Source organism: Otolemur garnettii, unplaced genomic scaffold (assembly GCF_000181295.1).
Source record: "Otolemur garnettii isolate 467f Iridium unplaced genomic scaffold, OtoGar3 scaffold00055, whole genome shotgun sequence".
Classification (NCBI taxonomy): Eukaryota; Metazoa; Chordata; class Mammalia; order Primates; family Galagidae; genus Otolemur; species Otolemur garnettii.
This window is the reverse complement of record NW_003852450.1, coordinates 9058164-9082602: the sequence shown is the minus strand read 5'-3', so window position 1 is coordinate 9082602 and position 24439 is coordinate 9058164. Positions and strand designations below refer to the sequence as shown.

Here is a 24439-nt window from a genome sequence, read left to right as displayed (position 1 = left end):
TACCTAGCACAATATGAGCCACATAGTAAGGGCTCCTGCCTGAAATGGTTTAACCTGTATTGCCATATAAGGACTCCTGTCATTCAGGGCATATCTAAAATGTTGTCTCTCTGAAGATGCCTGCTCTTCCCTGCGGCATTTGTACTTGCCTCTGTGTAGTAATTGTCATAACCGAGTCATTCATCTGTACCCAAGGTTTACATCACTTGTCTGAAGCTCATAATCCCAGGCTTGGCACCTAGTCTTAGGAGCTCAAGCAGTATATAGCAGATGAGTGAACGAATAAAGAATTAATTGATCAGAAGCCACTTCACACGATTTGATGACGCACACTCTTCTATACTTCTTATTTTGCCATTTCAACTTATTCAATCCCCAGAATGATACATAAAAGGGAACCAAAATCAAATTAAATACTAAGAGCCTAAACCATCGTGTGTCATTGTTGTTGGACACTTAGTGGAGGAAATCTGAAATGTTATTATTCGTACAAGGAGTTAATAAGTATGCCAGTTTATCCATCACTAGCTTGTTTTTATAGCATTGGCCTGGTGCAAAGACAAAAACAATCTTGGACACTGGTGAGTATCATCTATATTTAATGCCTTTGTGCTACGGCAGTGCAACTCTGGATGGTTATTAGCGCCACTTAAAATTATGTCTCCTTGTTAAATATTTAATACATTTGATGGCAGAGAGCTTCAAACAATGCTCAAAGCTCTAGTAATTAATGGACTAATTACAAAATACTTGTAAAATGGCCTAAACACTAAAAGTATCACATATGTGTAATTGTTTTAGAGATAACCCTTTATACATGTTGAAAAATATTCAGTGAAGATAGGTGGAGGGTGGAAGAAAGAGAAAAAAAGAGATCGTATCACACCAGGTAAGAAATCTTAGCTATTGATTTAAAATTTCTAAGAAGACTATTGTAAAACCAGAATGCTTTTTTGACCATGACTCTACATAAGAGTCACAGGACTCTGGGTACTTCTTTAGAAGTCAGAAACTGCTAGAGTCCAAGTCCATTTCACCTAGGTACTTTTCTGACCCAGTAATTAAAATACTTTAACTAGCAATTCCCAAGTTCTACAAGATTTCTCTGTTTCATGCTACGCCCCCTTAGGAGTTAAGTATTAATGGTATGCCTTGGTTTCTTGTTTATTTATTTGTTTGTTGGTTGGTGGGGTTTTTTTTTCTCCCTGTTGCTTGCTGTTTTCAGAAATCACCTATTCTCTAAGATTTGTCAGAGGCATTTCAGCTCTGGAAAGGGGGAGTAAAATGGTCCCCAGGCCTGCAAACCATCTCCCTGAAATGTCTTTCACACACTCCCCTGGCGAGGAGGGAAAAGCCTTCTTTAGAAGATGAAACATTATCTTCTGTCTGTTAGCGCCATTCAGAGCAGTCAGTCTGTTAGGACATATGGGGCGATTATAGGACAGTCTTTTTAGAAAAAGCCATGGGTTTCAAGTTAGCAGGAACCATCTATCAATTCTTAAGATTATGCCATGATTTACTGTCAGAGCATCATGTATTCTCTGATTTTCTGCCTCCCGTGAAACATTGTGCTTTCCTTTTCTATTGATGTATCAACTATAATAGTTACAAGCAGCTACAGAAAAATCAATACCCGGCTTTCATTACTGTGTACATCAAGTAAAGAGCCCCCTGCTGCGAGAGCCCACCTTGTTAAGAGGCTCACCAGGGGAAGGTGCACAGTGCCCAACTGTTTTTCCCAGACAGCATTAGAAAAACCTCAACTGCAGGGAATTGTTAAAACACCGTCCTATTCTAAATGGAAGCATAGAGACCCTAGAAAAATCTCTAAAGGGCCTGGACAAAAGGCAAGGCTAATCATGTTTCAAAAGGAAAGCATTTCCTAAATGAACATGAAGAAGGTAATTCCCATTTTTGTTTGTTTTTCCAGATGTTTTTATAAGGTCATCAGGGCAGTGGGAGTAAGGACGAGGTTACTGTTTACTACTAGATTGAGTCTGTGAGCAGAGGATAAAGGGAAGGGTGCGATACTCCCAGATAGGTGCTCCACAGCCGACTAAGCAATGAGGACCCAAGAGCTCTGTGAATGTAGAGTGATAATATTGCCATCATCATAAAATCAAACTGGGAAGTCCCAGACATACCTACAAATAAAGTTTTATTTCCTTTCAAAGTACATGTTGGAAAAAGAAAAGGGATTTTAAAGCAACAAATACCTTTATTTGCCTTTGGGAACACATTAGCTACCAATTAGTACATGTAAATCAAGAATGCTGGAAACAGCATGTGTGTGCTGCTAGTCTGGGGGACTCTCTAGGCCTCAGAAGTTCCTAGCATTTCAGCATTAATTTGGGTAACATAAAGAGGAGATTTCCAAAGCAAATCCTAACAACTCCTAAATCTCAACTATGCAAAAATCATAAATCCCATAGAATTCCCACTCTGAAAACGTGCAGTGAATGTATTCAGGTCTCTGGATTTAGGTGATTAGTTGTTTATTTCTGATAGCAATGATCTCCGTGAAGGTTCTTCATATATTTACCATTGTGCTCCGACTTCAAACTCCAGTAATTTTTGTATCTTTAGTGATACAAGGAGGTAGAAACTTGTGCTTTCGTGATTTTTGTGTTCATTAAGAATATTCAGAAACTTCCAAGACTGTTTGGAAATACTACAGCAACATTAAGCAAACGCCAAACAAGCGCAAACCTTGAGTACCAGATCAAACCCCCCACAACGCATTTTTAAAGTACTGATGAATCTGAATAAGTAGTTTCATTTCTTTCTGTCTGTTGGTTTGCATGGGGAGAAGACTATTTCTGTGATGAACTTGGAAAATATTGCATTTTCTTTCATAGCTTTTGCAACTCCTGTGGTTTTTTCCTTCTGTATTTCTGTGCAATCAAATTATGTGAGACCCACATTTCCCTTTGCCATTCGGCCAACAGTAATGAACTGCCTGTTCAGCTATGGAGACCGTGTTCAGGGCTTGATACTCTGAAAGATTTGCTCTGTGAGGACTCTTAAAAGATTCGTTAGCCCATGCTGGTTACATCTGAAGGCACTGAGAAACTAGCAACAGGACCTCTTTGCTTCTGTTCCACTGCCTAAGAGGAAGCCCCTGCTTCCCCCCAGCGAGTCCTGTAGCAGTGACATCCACAAGGCTAGCCTCTTCACTTGTCAATACTCCCAACAACCAAAATGGTACAAACAGTTCATATGATCCCAATCTTAATTATGCTTTTGCTTTCCTTTATTTCTTTTGCTACTTTCCAGCCTGGTTACTTACACGCAGTAGTACTTATTTAAAGCCAGTAGATGTGGGTGTCCTAACAGGAATTGGAAGTCTAGGTAGAATGGGATTTCATTTGCATGATTATGTAATTTCTGTGAATTCGGCTAACACGTCCTTCTTGGTAGCACTCATGCTCTTATTCAAAGTACGTTCTTTGCACGCTGTTTTCCTTGCCTAGTTTAAAAGAAATCCTTCTGTGACATAGTGAACCTTAATACCAAATGAGCTGGTGGTTCCCCCTGAGGTGCCTAGGAGAAGGTTCATTCTGGGAATGTAGACGCCTCCCCACGGTGCCCTGGCGCTGCAGACAGAGGGCATGAGCTCTGGCAGGAAAAGCCAGAGCAGGATATTATGCACGGTAGGGGCTTTCCAACACAGCTGTTCCAAGCCCTGTAGGGTCAAAATAAGGGGGAAATCCAGAGTGACAGCAAGTTTACCATTAATTCATACGGCTGCCCGCCAGATAGGCAGCTGGTCAGATGCCTATACATGTAGTAGGTGTTTAAATCAGTTTTTAAAAACAGGTCTACAGAAAGAATGCATTTTAAGTAGAAATAGAGGATGTACTAATAAAAAGGCAATAATGTATAAGCAAATAAGCAGAAAGAGGAAGGAGAGAAAAGAAAAGGAAGGAGGTAGGTTAAGAGAGAATCAAACATGCTTTAGCAGAGGCAACTATGGTTATAATTGCTTCATTCCCCAATTATATAATGTTTAGATTTTCTTCCTAATTAAGAAAAAAAAAGTTCGCATGTCAAAAAAACATATTCTGGAATTGGCCCCGGAATAAATGTTATTCTGCGATACAGTTGAATTCTTAAATTGGTACGTTACTTATGCAAATTATTTAAGGAAAATAACTTCGGCTATTTTAACATGTTTTACAAATATGTTCTCCACTTTGGCCACTTATTTCCAGAAGTACCTTTCCTGCCACAGGGGCCCCCTCTCTGCTCTTGTTTTCTCCCCGCTCTGCCATGTGTGTCCCCTTCGGATCTGTTTCAGCAGTCCTGACGCTGTGGGTGTGGGAGCAGTCTGGGACCAGCCGCGCAGGTGGCGTTATTTCCTGGGCTAGCTTTTCCAGTCTCTGGTAGCTGGGCTCACCCTGGGCATATTTGGGAAAGGGACAGGTCTGTGCCAAGGCAGAGGCCTTGTGCTGCAGTGTTTTTCAACTTTTAAAAAAAATCTCATAGCACATGTGTACCTATAGTTAAACTTGCACGGCACACTTAATTACGTTGATTAAGGGAAAAAAAGAGTAGAAAAAAAGTAATATACTGACTGTGCTTTGAACTTCTTTGGAAAATAATTAATAATCTTTTCAAATTTTTCACGGTTCTGCCCTCTCATGACTGCCTCTAGGCCAGCGATGAGCAAAGCCTTGCGGCCCTGGAGGGAACCCGGGGCTGTGTGTGGTTTCCCCTGGTAGCAATGATCACCAGTTCTCCCACGTCACCAGAGAGCTACAGGGGCAACACACGAGAGCCAGAGGGTGATGGTCCCACAGGTGTCCACCACTTGAAAGATAAGCTGATCATCAAAGGCATTAGAGGAGTTTCAACAAAACATATGGAAGAGTCTTAGGAGAGACAGTGGTGGACAAATGACCAGTAAGCTACTCAGTTCACACACTGCTGCTCGGGTTCTGTTGACTGTTATGTCGCGCACCCATCCCCTCTTCTAGTTGCCTTAGTGACTGGAACCTCTTTCAGGAGCTTAAAAAGATGTTTTATTTTATTGGCCCATCCAAGCTTCTGCACATCTAGCCCCCTGGGGGCACTCCCTTCGTAGCCTGGGATTTGGAGATATCTCTGTTCCCAACTCTAGGACCAAGATGCAACAGCGTTTCAAGAGAGTGGAAAGAAAGGCAGTTCATGATGGCAAAACTTCAGTGATGTCAGCTCTGATCTCAGGCCTGCCACCAACGAATACTATTATGAAAATAGTATTAGTTAATATTTATAATAGGAGATAGCGTTAACATTGACATTGAAATTTCATTTCTGGAAGTATTAGCAGTTAATAGACCATTTATAATAACTATAAAAGCTTCATACCCTACAAACTGAAAATGCTTAAACAGCAGTTGCAAGATAGTGTGTAACCGCTCTTCTGTCGTGACTTGTTTTCGTCAGGGAAGTAAGAACTGTTCTCGATTAGATGTGACTTAGATAATCAAGGATTTGTTTGCATTGAAGTTGTGTTAGAAAAGATAAGCACTTCTGTTCACTTCACACAAGCTAAGCTTGATGCGTTTTTCTTTAAAAGTTTTTCTGTATCTGGTGGCACCTGTAGCTCAGTGGGTAGGGCGCCAGCCACATACACTGAGGCTGGAGGGTTCAAACCCGGCCCGGGCCTGCTAAAACAACAATGACAACTGCAAGAAAAAATAGCCCGGCATTGTGGCAGGCACCTGTAGTCCCAGCTACTTGGAAGGCTGAGGCAAGAGAATCGCTTACGCCCAAGAGTTTAAGGTTGCTGTGAGCTGTAATGCCCCAGCACTGTACCCAGGGCGACAGCTTCAGATTCTGTCTCAAAAGAAAAAAAAAAAAGTTTTCTATATCTGAATGACATTCGTAGTTTAAAATAAAGCTCAAATGATCAAGTTTTTACTTAATAAATTATACAGCAGACTCGGAGAAAGACAGTCAAGCATCCGAAGAAACACTTTTTAAAGATGTGTTAAAAACCTCGGGAGAAGTGTGTATTTTAAAATTTGGGAAGTGGAAGCTCCTTTGTTTCTTCAACCAAAGAGTAGGCACACCACAGTTTGCTCTTGAACGAACCTCACATAAAAGTAAGATGTTGCGGAGGCAGTGTGGGCTTTGGGCACTGCCAAATCAACTGCCAGTTTGCGGTTTGTGATGTATTTCACTGTGTAGGAACGTAAAACATTGTCCCTGGTTTTCTCTGTTAATGACAGCTTTATGACATGCTAAATCCACAGACAATCCCAAAATCAAATTATAAACAGTTATTTAAATCTACTTCACACGATGAGAACTTTATCACCAACTGCAATTGGAAAACTATAAGTGGTCCCAGGCTGCCCTTGAACTTGATGTGAATATTTTTTTATTAGTATTATTATTATTGTTGGGGGTTCATTGAGGATACAAAGAACCAGGTTACAGTGATTGCATTTGTTAGGTAAAGTCCCTCTTATAATTGTGTCCTGCCCCCAAAAGATGTGTCACACACTGTCCCTCGCTCCCCCCTCCCCCCATGATGTGAATATTTTTGCTGAGCCACCGTGGGCTCATGGGAAGAGGGTCTGGTATTTTGTCTGAAGTCTTGACTACTGAAGATTGAAAATCCCCATGAGGCAGTAATGGTCTACAGGGCAAATGCCACAGAAGGCTTCCTTGGGGGACATGAGGAATGGCACCAGAGCTGCAGGAACATCAGTGGACCTGTCCACCCTTCCTCAGGGACAGCATAGCAGAGAGGGCCAAGCAGCTCAGAGTAGGAATATACATAGTACAGACATTCTCTTTCCTAGAATGATTCAACTTACAGCTTTTTTTTTTAACTTTACAATACACAAAGCAATGAACATTTTGGTAGTATCCATATAACCATTCTGTTTTTCACTTTCAGTCAATAAATTACACAGGAAATTCTAGTCTTTTTTTTATTAAATAGGTTTTGTGTTCGATGATTTTGCCTAACTGTGGGCTAATGTAAGTGTCTGAGTACACAGAGGCGTAGGCAGGTGTTCAGTAGGTTAGGGGTATGGAATGCATTTGCAGCTTCTATTTTCAGCTTGCCCTGTGTTTGGATATAACCCCATCATAAATCAAGAAGTGTCTATATTCCTGATGTCTTCAAAGAGCTGCTCTCTGTATGAGCTGGCTGACACTTCAAGCCCAGGAAAAGTCACATCTTTCCTCAATAATAGCACTGGGTGGAATAGAGGATGGAGATATTTCCCAGCTAATAACAGCATCATGGCAGGAAGAGGAAACGAAGGGTGCTTTGTGAGCCAGGCACTGTCCTCCATTTAAGGACATGAGACATTTAACAGTAAAGATGAGGAAACCAAGACTCAGAGCAATTTCTTTTTTTTTCTTTTCTTTTTTGAGACAGAATCTTAAGCTGTCACCCTGGGTAGAGTGCTGTGGCATCACAGCTCACAGCAACCTTCAACTCTTGGACTCAAGTGATCCTCTGGCCTCAGATTTTCTATTTTTAGTAGAGACAGGGGTCTTGCTTTTACTCAGGCTGGTCTCAAACTCATGAGCTCAAGTAGTCTACCTGCCTTGGCCTCCTAGAGTACTAAGATGACCAGCAGGAGCCACGGCACCTGGCCTCAGAGCAATTTCTTGATTTCAAGTTCTTATGGCCAGTTCAGTGGTGCCAGATTTAAAATCCCTTCTTTGGATTTCTCTGAACTGTGGAAATGCAAATTGCTCTAAATAATCAAGAGTTGACTGTAATAAAACTGCAAAACACAAGCATTTTCCTACACTTAAATTAGTGGTATCTGAGTGTGAAAGGATATGGGGACCACATATATTTAGTTTCCATCCATACGAGGTTTAGAACTGAGCATAATGTTTATAAAACCAATATGATGAGAAAGCTATTTTACTATCAATACTAGCTCTCTTTTAGCAAAATCTGTGATTACATTGAGAAAGAAAAGGGGATGGTTTCTTCTGCAAAATGTTTCAAGCTTTTGAAGTTTTATTTTTTATTATTTCAGGTTAATTGAGGGTACAAAGAATTAGGTTACAATTTTTGCATTTGTTAAATAAAGTCCCTCTTATAATTGTGTCCCGCCCTCAAGAGGTGTGCCATGCACCCTAAAATTGTGCTCATTAAGTGGGGACACACTCATCCCCTCCTCCCCTCGCCCCGCTCCCCCCCTTGGATTGATTCTAGTTTTTCTCCTATGCGGGTGTGTATTAGATGGTCTACTGGCTTCCTATTAGAATTGAATACATTGGATTCTTGCTTCTCCGTTCTTGTGATGGTTTACTAAGAAGAATGTGCTCCAGCTCCATCCAGGTTAATACAAAAGATGTAAAGTCTCCATCCTATTTAATGCCTGAATAGTACTCCATGGTGTACATATACCACAGCTAATCCATTCCTGGGTTGGGGGCATTTAGGTTGTTTCCGCATTTTGGTGCTTATAAATTGAGCTGTGATAAACAGTCTAGTGCAAATGTCTATATGATAAAATGATTTTTTTCTTCTGGGTAGATACCTAGTAATGTAATGTGATTGCAGGATCAAATGGGAGGTCTAATTTAAGTTCTTTGAGGATTCCCCATACTTCCTTCCAAAAAGGTTGTATTAAGGCCCGGCATGGTGGCTCATGCCCATAATCCTGGCACTTTGGGAGGGCAGGGCAGGTGGATTACCTGAGCTCAGGAGTTTGAGACCAGCCTGAGCAAGAGTGAGACCCCATCTCTAAAAACTAACTGGGTGTTGTGGTGGGCACCTGTAGTCCCAGCTACTCGGGAGGTTGCTGTGAGCTGTGACACTACCACACTCCACCCAGGGGGGCAGAGAGAGAAACTGTCTCAAAACAAAACAAAATGAAAAAAGAAGGTTGTATTAGTTTGCAGTCCCGGCTTTTGAAATTCTTAAACTAATCTTCCCAGTTATTTTCTCTGCCACATGGTTATACAAATACAAAACAAATTGGTAGCATGGATTTTCTGTCTTTCATATACTAATACATATCCCTGAGCAACTGGATGAATTATTAATTCATTTTATCCAAAAGTGGATACATATTTGGCTTTAATGATCTTGTTAGGTAACTAGTTTCCCTTCTCCTATAGTTTTCCATCCCAAAGACCCTCTCTTCTCTTTTTTCAAGCCAAATAATTCAGAATATGTGTTGGTCTGCTGAATGATTTTTCCCCCCTCTATTTCAACCTCTGATCCTACTGAGCAGAATTTTAATAAGCTAAGGGAAATGATGTAATAACAAGTAACAAGTATATCCAGCTCTTAAAGGGTGGCTTTATTTTAACTTTAGGACAGATGTGTATAATCACAGTTCTCAGAGACATAGAGTTCCAATGTTTTGCCTGATTGTGATGTATTACTTTTTAGCGCAAGTGGAAACAGAACATTCAAAGTACAATAAACCTCACTTAATTCAGAACATTTTAACTCGGCAACAAAAAGTTCAATTTATAGGAACGTAAAGAAATGCCGTTTTAGTGACTTCAGCCCAAGGTTTCCTCTGAATTAATGTAGTTAACACAGTGGGATACAAGTAAAAAGGGGTTGGGAGCATCAGATATAGGATTAAAACACCTGGTTCTCCTTTCTACCCTATCATTAATTCATCATGTGTCTATTTCTCAGAAAGGATAAAACCAGACCTGCCAGAAGTATTGGCAAAGGTGAAATAAAATAGATGAAAGGGCTTCGATAAAAATATAAAAAACTGGGCAAATGTAAAGTATTATTTTTAGAAATTGTAATTTACCATAAGCCTACATTTCATAAAATACTTTTGTGAAGGTCTTCAACATTTTAAAATTGGATTTTAAAATCAGTACCACCATTAATAATACCCTTAATTCTTGGATTTCTGATTCTGGTGTTGGCATTACATAGAATTTACTTGTTGTGAGTTAGGTACTCGGAGGATAAAACAGAAAGATGTTCTTTACACTTCCTATTAAAAATAAAACCCAGTGAGAACATCTATTTGTACATTGTAATTTCTAAGTCAGAATTTTGTTTTCTTCGTGTATATTTGAAAAAATAAGCACTGCACTCGATCAAAGAATGATTTATAATTTATTTGTAAAAATCCCCAAGTACAATTTCTGAAGTAGCATAGCATTAAATAAGTTGCTGAGTCTTGATTAGTGACTTGACCATAGTGTGTTTCACTCTTGTACGATGATTAGTGCTTATCCTTTAAACAAACAGGTATGTTGTATTTATATACTGGTTTCCAATTTTAGTTGAAACGAGCAAATGACCCCTTAGACCTGGGGGAGCGGTGGTTCTCCAGCTGTTTCATTTGCTTCACATCCACGCGTACCCCTCCAGAGAAGGTGTAAAGCCAATCGTTGCAAAGATGCACGCCCCAAACCCCACCCCACCCCAGCCCACCACCACCTCACCTAGGGGAGTTGGGGTGGGGGAAAGCACAGCAGGACAGCAGAGACCACATCTGTGTCTTTCTGGCACCAGAGAGTCCTACTATATCCTGGCCTTCATGTCAGACGAGTAGCTTCAAGAAAATACCACGTGAACCTTCTGGGCCAATGGACTACCAGCACTGAGATGGTATGAAGACCAGTTATACAAAATAAACCAGTTCATATGTGGAAAGTGTTGAATGCCTTCATTTAACATTTCCATTTTGAGAAGATTTTTTATTTTATTTATTATTATGATGATATTTTTAAAGAGACCCTGTCCTGCTCTGTCCCTGAAGTGTCTCTGGAGGCTAGAGTGCAGTGGCTGGATCATAGCTCACTACCTCCTGGAACTCCTTGGGTTCAAGCTGTCCTCCTACCTCAGCCTCCCAAGTAGCTAGGACTATAGATGGGAGCTACCAGACCTGGCTAGTTTTTCTTTTCCCTTTGTTTTCTTTTTGTTTCTTTTCTTTTCTTTCTTTCCCTTTCTCACTTTTTTTCTTTCTCTCTCTTTCTTTCTGTAGTGATAGGGTCTAGCTATATTGCTGCATAGGCTGGTCTCCAACTCCTGGCCTCCAGCAATCTCCTGTCTCGGCCCTCCAAAGTGCTGGCATTACTGCTGTGAGCCACCATACCCAGCTCCGTTTTCAAAAGATATTTTTAAAAGAGTGTCCCGGGCTCTTTGGTTTCATGCAAACTTCTTTTCCCCAGGGCCCCCACCTCCCTTCTCATCTGTGGCCCTTTCTTGCATGAGCTGGTATCACTCACTACCCTCTAAGACCTAGAGGGTGGAAAACAACAGCCTCCAGCCAGCTTTCTGTGGGGAACAAAGCCCAGGAGCAGGAAGCTGCTCCGGGCAACCTGCACCACACTGTGGCTCATGGATTAACACGAGTAGGTTACAAGAAAAGGATTTCTCTAAAATGCTGAATTATGAAGGAGTATTGATTGTGGGGGTAGGAATATCTTGAAGACTACAACTTTTATCGTCTAGACCAACACTGTAATGTAGAGAAGTGTTTAAGGTCAACTATTTATTCTGAATATAGCAGAATGTCTACTAAATGTACCCTTATATCCTCAAATGTGACTTGTTTTCTTTCCTCTTAGAAATAATCTCTACGAAAGTCAATAAGAAATTTGTAGAGTACTACCAACGCTGAGAAAGTTGAGCTTCACCGGGCTCTTAGCCACACTCACACAAAATAATATTTTAATTGGCTAAGCTAATATTTGATCCAAGTTCATAAAAATTTGAAATCAAATAATTAAATGCAAATACAGTCTTCATCCAAAGACGATAAGAATGCCTTTAAGCTAATATTTTTAACAAGAACTGTTCCGTGGTGCTCTCTTGTAAATTTTATCATACCTGAGGCGGTTTTCCTCATTCGATTAGCTGGAAAGCTGAATTTATCCCGAGGCAAACCAGACATCTAGTACAGGCTAAATTCAACAACTGGAGCTTAAATTTGGCTTAATATATCCCCACTTGGATCTGCCTGTTTAATTCTCTTTCATATGATAACGTTGGTTTATTCATAGTCTCGACTTGCCACCTGAACAAACTGAACCTCATATCTTATTCTAAGAGAATAAGAAAACTTTGCAAAAACCGCAAAAGTTGCTGAGTGGAAATCAAACACAAACTTAGGGCTCAAACACAAGACGTGACTACACAAATTGGAGTGAAGAGCTTTTCCCTGAGGAAAGGCCGCTTTTTAGGAACGTGGATGTTTCGTATTCTCTGGGAACAGATGGTCTTTATAGTAGAATAAGGACTCTCACTTTCAAGACCAGCCAAGGCAGCTGCAATTTTAAGTCTCGTGTCTGGGACGCTGTACGCTACCTACCTTATCAGGTCTTTGCTCTTAAATTGTTCAGTCTGTTTTACAGCACGACTTTATTTGAAGTTTGGGGACAAACCAAGAAATCGCCGTATCCCATGCCCCTTTAAATTCAATTTCCTGGCTCCGAATATTCAATCAGTTCCCAGCTAGAGACCTCCTTTTTCTCTTTCCTTCTCCATGCATTTTAATGTGGTTTCACGATCATCTGATATGTAGAGGTTGATACAATACATGATCTGTTTCACGGGCTTGAAACCCCCTTAGTGTAGCCTGCCTTCCTCATTTTATCCCTAAGAATTCTGGAAAACAAATGCCAAATTTGTGCACAGAGGGAAAACAGAAGCCAGCCGAGGTGGTCCCTAAGAGCACATAGCCCCAGGATAGGTTGTCCTGAAAATAGTCAGATTATCATTTCACAACACCAGACATGGCAAATGTTTTTCCTTCTATTCATTCAATTCAGTTTCTTCAGTTTTGAATCAAATTATATTTTTTCTAGAGAAAAAGTATAGAAAGCAAGTTCTAGTATATTAGAAATTGATTATGACTTTAATAAGCTGAGGAGTTTTGTGATTGTGTAAGAGTCTCCTAGCCAGGGTTATTCGTACGTAGAAACTGCTCAGTATATTTTTAGTGGACTAATGGTGCATATGCTTCATATTCACGGAGCTTAATACAAATTAGCAAGTTCAATAGTGCATGCCTTGGGTGTCTTTTCTGTGTGTGTTGCTATACTTGTGCTGTGTGGAAAGAACAACTCGAGAGAGGGTCTCTCCCTTCTCAGAGAAAACAATGCACAAAATCAGCGGCCAGTCAAAAGCTTGACAAGGAAGACAAGGTTGGAAGTCCAGTAAAACCTCCATGAATTGACCACTCATGGGACTGCAACAAACTGGTCAACATATGGAGGTGGTTACCATAAGGAGCTTCCATGGAGTACATGTGGTACATGTCTGGTCTATGAAAATCTGGGTCTACCTAAGGAGGTAGGGAGGCGGTCACTATGGAGGGTCTGCTGTATTGGGAAGATCTTCCAGACAAAAGCAAGGAAGAAGAACATATATGAAATCCTGTGAAAATATATTCTTTCATTTGACAGATGTGAAATGGGTTCCTGCTTTGTCCAGCCGCTGTGCTGTCCCCGGGGAGGGTAACATGGTAGTCATATCCCTGTCCTCACAATAGACAGCAAAATCACCATGTAATACCCACCTACCTGACAGTAGGTGGAGTGTGCTGTGGAATCTCAGTAGGGAGGGCTCAGGGAGGCTGTCGGGGAGTCGTGATGTCTGCACTGACTGACGTCCTGGGGATTAGTAGAAACTATCCAGATAAGGTTAGGAGAAGAAAGTCCCAGACAGAGGGCTCAGCTCGGGCCCAGGCACGTTCGTTCCAGGAACTAAAAGAAGTTGTGGGTGGGGCGAGATAAGATTGGAGAGATCAATGGGCTAGATAAATGTCCTCAGTCCTTGGAGGGTTTGAAGCTGGATAGTGGAGGACAATCAGATTGACATGTAAGCTATCTGTCCCTCTGTCAGCAGTGAGGAAAGGGGACTGGAGGGAGAGGCACTATTGGTGGCACTGAGAAGAGTTAGGAGGTTGTTGGAGTAGCAGAGGCTGGTTATGGTGTGTAAGTGATAGATTCAAAACATCGTTACTATAGAAAGCAGATTCAGCAGGACTCAGCTGGACAGGAAAAGAAGGGGCGAGAGAGGAGGAGTGAATGAGTCTAGGTGTCTGGTTGGAGCTCCTAAGTGAATATTGGGTAACTGGATGGATCCATCTGGTTCCAGTAATTGGTATGAGACAAACAGAGGAGGGGCAGATTTAGAAAACTGGAGAGACTGAGCTAAGTTTTGGACACTGTGAGTTTGAGATGCCCCCTAGCCGTCTGGGTAGAGCTAGTTTGTATGTTGAGAACCTAATAAGGTCACCCAGCCCTCAGCACAGGGCACAGAGGGGGCTGGGGGTGGTGCTGAGCATAGTAAACCAACAGAGAAAAGTCCAAAGAGTCGAGAAAAGCCAGCAGGCTTGGCACAGTAGTTAGAGCACCCGACTTCATTCGACTCTGTTTCCCAAGAAAGCACAATACGTCATGGAGTTTACGCTTTTTGCTTGGTGTTAGGAAAGAATTCTACATGAACAAAAAAGTTTGCCGCAAATTCAGTATGGAAGAAGAACGGTGTGTCAAAGGCGGAAAAGAAAAATAAAAGGAATTTAGTTTAGGATTAAATCAAGAAATCTGTTGACATATTTATTGAGGGTCTTTTCTGTGCCGAGCCCTGGCAAGGTGCTAGGGCTACAGCTAAGTTTCTGCCTTCATGACTTTTCATTGTCTCGAGGGTGACTGGCACTTTTAAAAATTGTTTAGACAAATGTCTGTGTAAAAATAAGCAATACTAGGAATATATAGTTTAGATATACAAGTTGAGAGGAAATAAAAAATTCTAGATCATGGTCACCTCTAGGACATCCGAAATTCTTTCCAGGGAGGAACCCACTGATAGCCTGAAAGAGCAGGTCATGTTTCTGGGTAGAGGAGCAGTGGATTCACAGGTGTCCATTATTTACATTGTGTTAAAAAACTTAAACATATAGGCCAGGCTCAGTGGCCCACACTGTAATCCTAGCACTCTGAGAGGCCAAGGTGGGAGGATCGATGGAGCTCAAGAATTCAAGACCACCAGCCTGAGCAAGAGGAAAACTCCCATCTCTACTAAAAATAAAAATTAGCTAGGGGCTTTGCACCCATGGCTCAGTGAGTAGGGCATCGGCCACATACACCAAAGCTGGCGGGTTCGAGCCCAGGCAGGGCCTGCTAAACAACAATGACAACTGCAATCAAAAGATAGCCAGGTGTTGTGGGGGGTGCCTATAGTCCCAGCTACTCAGGCTGCTGAGGCAAGGAAGTCGCTTAAGCCCAGGACTTTGAGGTTGCTGTGAGCTGTGATGCCATGGCGACATAGTGAAACTCTATCTCAAAAAAAAAAAAAAAAAAAAAAAATTAGCTGGGCATTTCTGCAGGTGCCTATATCTAGCTACTCAGGAGGCTGAGGCAAGAGGGTCACTTGAACCCAGGAGTTTGAGGTTGTCATGAGCTAGGCTGATGCCATGGCACTCTACCAGGGTGACAGAGTGAGACTCCGTCTCTTTAAAAAAAAAAAAAAAAACTTTCTACATTACCTTTTAAAAAATTAATTTTGGTAAAATATACATAAAATTTATCACCATTTTCCTGTAGGCTTTCAATTTATTTTATGTGGCAATCCTTTTTTAAAATCATTTTTAAATAAACGTTTTCAGAGCAGTTTTAGGTTCATAGCAAAATTGAGCAGAAGGTACAGAGAGTTGCCATATATCCCTTCCCTCTCCTCCCACCTCCCCACTGTCAACGTTCCACACCAGAAGGGTCCATTCATTACAGTTGATGAAACTGCACTGAGACGTCATTGTCACCCAGACTCCATGCTTTATATTAGGGTTCCCTCTGGTTTGTACAAATGACATGTGTCCACCTGTATCATCCAGAATAGTTTCACTGCCCTGGAAATACCCTGTGCTCTCTCTCTATTCATCCTGCCCTCACTGCTCGCCTCCCCAGTTTTATTTTTTCCAGAATATATTACAATCAGAATCAATAACTACAGAGGCTTTTCAGACTGGCCTCTTTCATTTAGTAAAACTCTTGGGCTTAAGCAATTCTCTTGCCTCAGCCTCCCCATTGTCTGGATGTACCACAGATGATTTAGCCCTTCACCTACTGAAGACATCTTAGTTGCTTCCAAGTTGAGGCAATTATGAATAGATCTTCCATACACACCTATATGCAGGTTCTTGTATGGGCATAAATTTTCATCTTAACCATTTTTAAGTATACAATTTAATAGTGTATAGTGTTCATTTACATTGTTTTACAACCAATCTCCAAAATTCTTTTTATCTTGCAAAACTAAAACACTGTACCCATTAAACAACAATCCCTATTTCCATTTCCCGCCAATCCCTCCAGCCACCACTTGTGATTTTGACAACTCCAGGTACTTCATATAATTGGAATCGTGTTTGTCTTTCTGTGATTGGTTTATTTGACTTAGCATAACGTCTTTAAGTTTCATCCACTGTAGCCTATGTCAGAATTTCCCTCCTCTTTACGCTGACATAGTCTATTCCATTGTGTTTATGTGCTAATTTTGTTTCTTCATTCATCCATTGATGGATGCAGGCTGCTTCTGCCTTCTGGCTGCTGTGAATAATACCACAGTGACCATGAGTGTATAGATCATATTCAGTGTGTTACACTCGATGTGTTATAAAAGAACATTTTAATGAAAAAGAAGGCAGGGTGAGAGGACAGAGTAGTGTGGGTGTGACTACCCTTTAGGAAGGGTAGTCAGCAAAAGCTTCTTTGAGAGGTTGTGGAAGTAAAGTGAGGGAGTGAATCCTCCACAGTAAGAGAAGAACCATCCAGAGCGAGATTCTGTTCTGTCCATGACACTTCATGGTGGGAACACGATCAGATCGCTGTCAGGGTGATCATCTTCTAGCTGTGTACTGGGAGCAAACATAACCTCCAGATTTTATTGGTAAAATTATAAGAAAAATAATGCCTTGTGAATATTTGTATGTTTTCAACAGCTTACTCATATTGAAGGTATACGTAGTCCTCAGAAATAAGAATTATTTACCTGCTTTTGCAGATGGAAAAACAGACTCTGAAGGGTTGAATGACTCGCTTGACAGGGTTGGCCATGAAGACCAGACTACAGCACCATTCCCTTTGAACATTGGTATTGTACCACAAAATCAAGTGGTTTTCAACCTTTTTTGATCAGTGAGACCCTTCTTGTCTAAACCTTGTACACTAGGTATAAAAAAGACCAAAGTGGAGAACTCTTCCTGTATACTTAGCCTTGGCACATACACGATCCAAGTGGAAAGGCTGGGATGAGGACAGCCCACAAAGATGCCCAGTAACACCAGACTGTGCTCAGTCTCAGCTGTGGCTATTATTTATAATAATGATCTGTGGCATTTCAGATGCTAAAATTCCTCCCAAATCACCAAAGGTCAAGGTGTATTACATGTCAGTATAAATGGCAAAAGTACATCATTTTACGCAAATTCTATCAAGACTGTTCATTCACGTATTATAAGACTCTTTAGAAACTATAAACTATTGGGTTAACCAGCACATCCCATTCTCCAGCTCCAACAAGTGACAGAAACTCATAGGCTTTGACATGGGGATAAAAGCTCTAAGGCTTTAAAGTTATGAGCCCTCCAAGATTCAGTTTCTGGCTCCACCAGAGGAAAGTCCTGTAGATGTTTTTAGGGCTTTAGACTAAGACAGGCCTGTGCATAAATATAGGATCTGCTTCTGACTAGCAATGAAACCCTCTAAGCCTCAGTTTTGTTAATCTAGAAAAATGGGACTAATAATACCTTCCCTATGAAATGATTAAGGGGATTAAATGAGAAAACGTATGCAAAAATTACTTGATACATTGATTAGTGCTTGGTAAAAATTAGTTCCTCTCTCATTCTGCTAACTTTGAGATCTTGGGAAAGCCATTTAATCTCTGAGTTTTAATTTCATAATACCTATAAGACTTTCTCAGTGCTACAGGTACCAGTTAGCCTTCTCCACAGTCCCACCCCTAGGCACGTTCTCCTCTACAGGGGTTTTACCCATCACTTGCACATGGACAAGTCTCAAACCTAGGCCTCTAACTCAGGCCTCTCTGATGAGGCCTGGACCTCCATTTCTGGCCATTTCCTGGACATTTTCACCCAGCATCCCTTGCGCTTCTTAAGGTCAACATGGCTGTACCCAGACTCTTTAAATGTTTCCCTCAAATCTACTCTTCCTCTTTTTTCCTTAGTGATGGCCACCTCCTTCCTCTCTGAGCAGACACCTGGAAGCCAGTCAGAACTCTCTCTCTCCCAGGAAGCCAGCCATTTCCTTCTTTCCTAAAACTGTTCAGCACTTGTGCATTGCTTGCAGAACAAAATCCAGACTATCTGACATGCAGCCTTTCACAGTCTTAAACCTATGGCCCATTCCCACCTCGCCTGCCTATCCGCCTTCTCTACAAAGGTAGAGCTGCTTAGCGGAATTCCGAGGACCACTCTGATCCTTCCTTCTCTGGACTCTGTAGACAGGATGCTGTCTGCCAGAACTTGTGTTTCATCCATGTGTTACTCAGCTCACTCTGATTCATCTTTTAAAGCTCCTCAGATGTCACCCCCCCAAGTGATCCCCTCTTGTCCCTTGTTAGGGACCCATCCTGGGTGGCCCTGCGGCACTCACTGCTTATCTGTATCACATTGAATGAGTTGCTTGACATGGAGACTTTTTTTTTTCCCATTTCAATTTCTATGTCTTCAACACCTAGCCCAGGGTTCTCAGACTGAGTGCGTTAATGACGCACCGTGTATATATAAAGGTATGAAATAATAAGGCATGTTTGAGCGCTTTGTGAACTACGAAGCACCAAGGAGTTGTAAGGTTCTGTTATTGCTTGATGTTCACTTTTTTGTACACAGTTCCTGCCTGCAACACAGTTGCGTTTTCTTGTTACTAATATGCATATGAAGGCACTGAATTGCATGTTTTACTTGGTACAAAAGTGGCTATTCCATTGATAAACATATATATGCGTCCACACACACCTGTGTTATTATAAGTGACTTACAGGGATGAATTTAAAATTTTACATTTTAGGTTTACTGGAAATTGGGGACAGAATCTAATTTTATGAATAAGCACCAAAAATATCCTGCCCTGCCATCTCCCAATCCCTAAACAGCCCTGATTTTTTTTTTAAATGAACTTTGTTCCATTGAAAAGAAAGAACATGTCGCTCTCCTGTCTCCAAGATTTCTTACAAAATTATTTCCACAAATTATTCAAATTTAGCCCTTTAGAAATAATTCTAATAATGAATTATTTACAGAATATTTATTTTCTGTCTCATTTTCTGGCTTATCAAAGGAAAGGGCCTCCTGAGGACAAATCATGTGGCAATTTACGGATTGTCACCTCTCCCCAGGCCTGAAGGAAAAAATATTCTCTAGGTGCAAAATGGGACCTCCTTTTCCCACCTTTACATCTTTTAAAAGACTAGATAAGATTTTTTTTTCCACTTGTGGACTATTGACAATGATAATTATCCTTTCAGCAAAAGACAACATACCCCATTCGAGCCTCACAGCCCCCTGGCTCAGCTGAGGACCCATCTCTGGAAACATGTGTTGAACGGGAAGGTTTCCACAGTGGCCGTTATCAGGGAGGCAGAGGAAAGTATCTTCATCTTCAGCGAAAGCCTGAATATAGTATATGACTGAAAAAGTCAGCCCTGTAATATATTCAAGAAGACCTAAGGGTTTACTTTCCAATAAGGATGGAAAAAAATCTGAGCACCCCACTGTGAGCTGATCGTGCTTCTGCTTCATATAAAAAGTTGGTAATTAGTCCCTGAGTGAATAAAGTAGAATAGATAAGAGAGTGATACTAAGAGGAGAAGCACAAAATGCTCTTGCCAGTCATCAAAATTTAAAGGCTATAGAGAAGGGGTTGGGGATGACTCTGTCTGTTTACATACAATTTCCAACTCAGAATTTGTAATGATCGGGTTCATTAACTAGTGCTTTTAAATTGTATTAAAATGAAGCTTATATAAATTTCAAAAGAGCACAGAAAGTGCCAAATGCAGGAGACTCTGAGATCCGGCAGCAAATGCCGCAGAAGAACCGGTGGGAATTTGGGTCTCCCGTCAATCCTCTGTTCTTCCAGCTGGGAGGCTCTTGGGAAAACCCAGATGTGGTGCAAAGCTATTTAATATGGGAAACAAACAGCAAAATGCTCAAAAATATATATATCTATAGAAATATATTTCTCAGAACTCCAGAACAATCATATGTCTGGATTTTGTTTTCACATAGAATTTAATGTCAGTCCATTTGTGAATTCCTGGTATTACATGTTCCTGCAGTACATCCAAGTATGCCAGCTACTATTCCTTGCTTAATGTGGAATAAGCCTTGATTTGACATTTAAGTGGAATTCACCTTCAAACTTTCATGAGAGGGCATGAATTCCCATGAAAATGAATTCCGTGAGTATTTTGGGAACATAGGTTTTTAAGTTTCTGGACTCTTCCTAAAAAATAAATACAAGTGAACCACACAAAAGAGAGAAAATTGTAAGTCTTCTGGGATGCGGTATCATCTGTATTTTGGCATTTATCTTCTTCATTGCTTGTAGGTCCTTGTGAACTAGACTGTAGTGGAAAAACCAAGGTCTACCTGTCGGGCCCACAGATTGGGACGGATTCCAATCCAAACGAGGACGGGGGCACATTCCCTTAAAGCAAAACTGACCAGTGAAAATTCTCATTTGCAAAACACGTAAATTAGGACTTGATTATTCAGATCACAAAGAGATTTACCACCGGAGTATTTGAGTAGAAAACACTATTAACAGTTAAAGTACAGTATTTTCAGGGAGACATTTATTATACATATCAAGTGTGTGGATATAAGCTTCTAATTAGAAAAAGAAAGGAAATTACCTTATAAGATGTTTTAATAGGTTATTTTATAATTATATCAATCTTGGGCAAATAAACCAACAAAATTAAGCAGAGAGTAATTGGCGTATTCTCTGGGAATGGCTTGATTGGTGTGTATCCTGTACCTCAAGGAGCTTTGAGTCTACATAGGGAAATAAATGGTTAAATAGAAGACAGGGTACACAGAGACTGGCGGCAGTGTGATGGTCCCGCAACTAAACCATCAGTGAATGAGAGTAATTCAATCAAAAATTCGTCCTTTTTTTTTTTTTTTTTAAACCTCATAGCCTATATATCAGGATCATTAAAGTAGACATTCAGGGTGGCACCTGTGGCTCAAAGGAGTAGGGCACAGGCCCCATTTGCCAGAGGTTGCAGGTTCAAACCCGCCCCAGCCAAAAACTGCAAAAAAAATAAATAAATAAAAATGAAGTAGACATTCAGCAAATAAGTACCTTTGTGGCAGTTAGCCGCCTAAGTTTTGTTATATTTAGTGATGAATTCATTACAATAGCCCAATGGGATGATGATTTCAGTCTTGTGGATTCGATTTTGATGAGTCTTTGAGAAAAATTGTATATTTGGCCAAAGTTCTGGGAGATCTGTATATTTTCATGCCAGAAGGAAAATTGCACACTCTTTCACACTTTTAGAAGAAACAGGCTAGTTTGAACAATTATTCATAGACATTGTCCAGTGACTGCTGATCTGACGAATAAATGATCACTCTGTAATCAAAGTAATCAGATAAACCGGAACTTATGTTCTGCTTTTTGTTTTATTTTTCGTGGTAGTTTTTTTTTCTGTAACAGAGTGGCATAATTTGTCACAGAATGTTAAAATTAGTTCCCTACAAATAGGTTTATCAGAACAAGAAAGTTTCTAAAACAATTTTCTAGAGAGACTCTCTTTCAATTATCTTGCATTTTATACTGGGCAAAGTCTTCCATACCTTCCCTATCCATCTCTATGACTTACTGTTAACTTATCTCACGTGTGCAAGTCTCTTTCCCTGTTGCAGAAGAGAATACTCCATTTCAATTTTTTGTAGTTTAACTCTTAACACAGCTCTAATGTGTATTTGCCAATTGTGTACTAATTACAAGTGAATGTTTTTATGGTCTTTTATGTTTTGTAAAATTTTGAACCAAGCATAACTCTAGGTCTGTAGTCAGATTTATAAATATTTTAAGTAATTTAAAATCATTTTTTAAATAAGATAAGTGGAAAGTGCTTTATTGACTATAAAATGCCACACGTGTAAAACGTCCAGAGGACGTCAACTTGGCTGCCAATTTAAATGCCACAAAGATGCACAGCTCTTGATAAAGTACTGTTTGTCTGTACAACTCATCAATAAATAATCAAATAGTTTTGAGTCTCCCACCTCACTTTGAAACAGACGTGGCGTCCAGCCCTCACACGACTTTATCTACTTCAGTACCAATTCCTCACTGTTTTTGATTTGGCTCGGAGACTTGGGGACGGAAAAGGGGAGCAGGTTTAATGGAAAGTTATGGCCCAACTGTAAACACTGAAACTGTCCCAAATACATTTCAACAGCAAATGTATGGCAGCCTTGATGTAAAATCATTTAGAAATAACAAAATGGACATGCACATATGTTTACCATAGAGTTAAACAGTATACACTCCTGAAATTATTGGTTATAAGTTACTATGGCAACCATTCACTGAATTGAGCCATTTTACTATGTGGTTTTCTTCCCAGAATTTCTTTCTTATCTATTTTTGGCCAGTTAGAAAATAAAGGGGAAAGTGGCTGTATCTGTGTGCTTTCTGAGCATGAGTGTATGTAAACACACACAGGTATCAGTATATTTTTTCCAGAGGCTTCTATATACATAGTGTATAAAAGTTGCACAGTTAATGTAAATAACCCCCAGAGAGAAATTCCAGCGTAACCATTTTCCCTTGCCCATTGTCTCTGTGCGCATTTGTATGTCAGTCTGTCTTTTCTGATTCTCTGTTTCTCTCTTATTCAGTATTTATAAGGACCCTCTAGGGCAGATGTCTTAGAACAACTGGATGGTCACGAGGAGTTAGGCGAGAATGAAACGCCCGCGTTCGTCTTCTTTACATGAGTGACCCAGGACCAGAAGAAAAAAAAAAAAAGAAACACAAAGTATCTGACTTTAGAAACCACATTCAGGTTAAAGGGCACGGACCATCCTCGCTTGTATTCTGCCTAAAGGACAAGGCTTTCATTTGATAAAGATCATTAGTCACCAAGATATATATTTTACAGAGTTCCCAGCAGCGAATATTCCGTTGGCAGTCACTGGAGTGTACCAGATGGTTCATTAGCATAGCCTAGACAAGTCAAAGGCTTTCAGAATCATTTAGAAAATGTCAAACAGAAACAAGAACCCTGTCACTTTTTATTAGAATTAACTACATCATACCCTGGACACAGATTTCACCTTGGGTCAGAAAAATTAATACAGAATTATATGAATTGTGTAATATACTGGGTTAAGATAGCTCGTTCTCCAGGGACTCATTTGCTAGCAGTATATTATGATCCCTCTACTTCAGGAATCCTCAAACCTTTCCTTTTGTAAGATATGAAAAGAGTTGACCTTGCTCAAAATCCATTGGTGTCTAATTGATTTGAGGTACATGCAGAATTTCAACAAGACATGCTTCTGAATCGCTTTTGTGACCATTTTCCCAGGAAGCTGGGTGAGTGGGGCTTACGGAATGAATATTCAGCAGCTAGTAAAGTGTGCTTTAATTTATGTCGAAAGGAAAATACATCCATTAATTGAACACACTGCTTTGGTAAACAGGAAGTAAAATGCCATTGAAATATTGTTGCTTTTTGTTTTTTTCCTTTTAATGCAGATGTCAAAAACCTTGAGAACTTCCAGCTGGTAGAAGGTGTCCAGGAGCAAGTCAACGCTGCACTGTTGGACTACACGATGTGCAACTACCCACAGCAAACGGAGAAATTTGGGCAGCTACTTCTTCGATTACCCGAAATCCGGGCCATCAGCATGCAGGCTGAAGAATACCTCTACTACAAGCACCTGAATGGGGATGTGCCCTATAATAACCTTCTCATTGAAATGTTGCATGCAAAAAGAGCCTAAGTTACAAACCCCAGGCGCTCTGCTTTCAAAACATAAAGAGACTTCATCGGGGGGGTTGGGGGGGAGAACAACAGGAAGGAAAATAAAAGTACTCTGAACTGCTCCAAGCAACACTAATTAAAAAACTTGGTTTAAAGATGTTGAATTTAAAAAGGCATAATAATCAAATACTTAATGGCAAATAAATGATGTATCAGGGTATTTGTATTGCAAACTGTGAATCAAAGGCTTCACAGCCCCAAAGGATTCCATGTAAAAGACACTGCAGTGGAGTGGATCAAACTCCGAGATGGACACCAACTCAGTGTCAGAATAAAAATGGACAGAACGATTCTTGTACATTTAAACTGATCTCCGCTATGAAGAAATTTAGGAGCTAATCTGTGTTATTAATTAGGCTTAAACATTGGGGGATTTACGCTTACAGAATTCCTCCGTGATAAAGCTGAACTGCAACAATTCTCAAGAACTCATCGGCTGTC

General features: G+C 40.5%; 1 protein-coding gene across 2 annotated transcripts in view; it reads left to right on the top strand.

Annotated features, from left to right (window-relative positions):
* Positions 1-24433, top strand: part of NR5A2 (nuclear receptor subfamily 5 group A member 2) — a 138788-nt gene extending 114355 nt beyond the window's left edge. For both annotated transcript variants that reach the window (XM_012806678.2, XM_023514547.1), the window contains one exon: positions 23710-24433. In XM_012806678.2, coding sequence (XP_012662132.2) covers positions 23710-23957 — 248 coding nt within the window. In that variant the 3' untranslated portion in view covers positions 23958-24433. The remainder of the gene's footprint in view (positions 1-23709) is intronic.
* Positions 24434-24439: the final 6 nt, after the last annotated feature.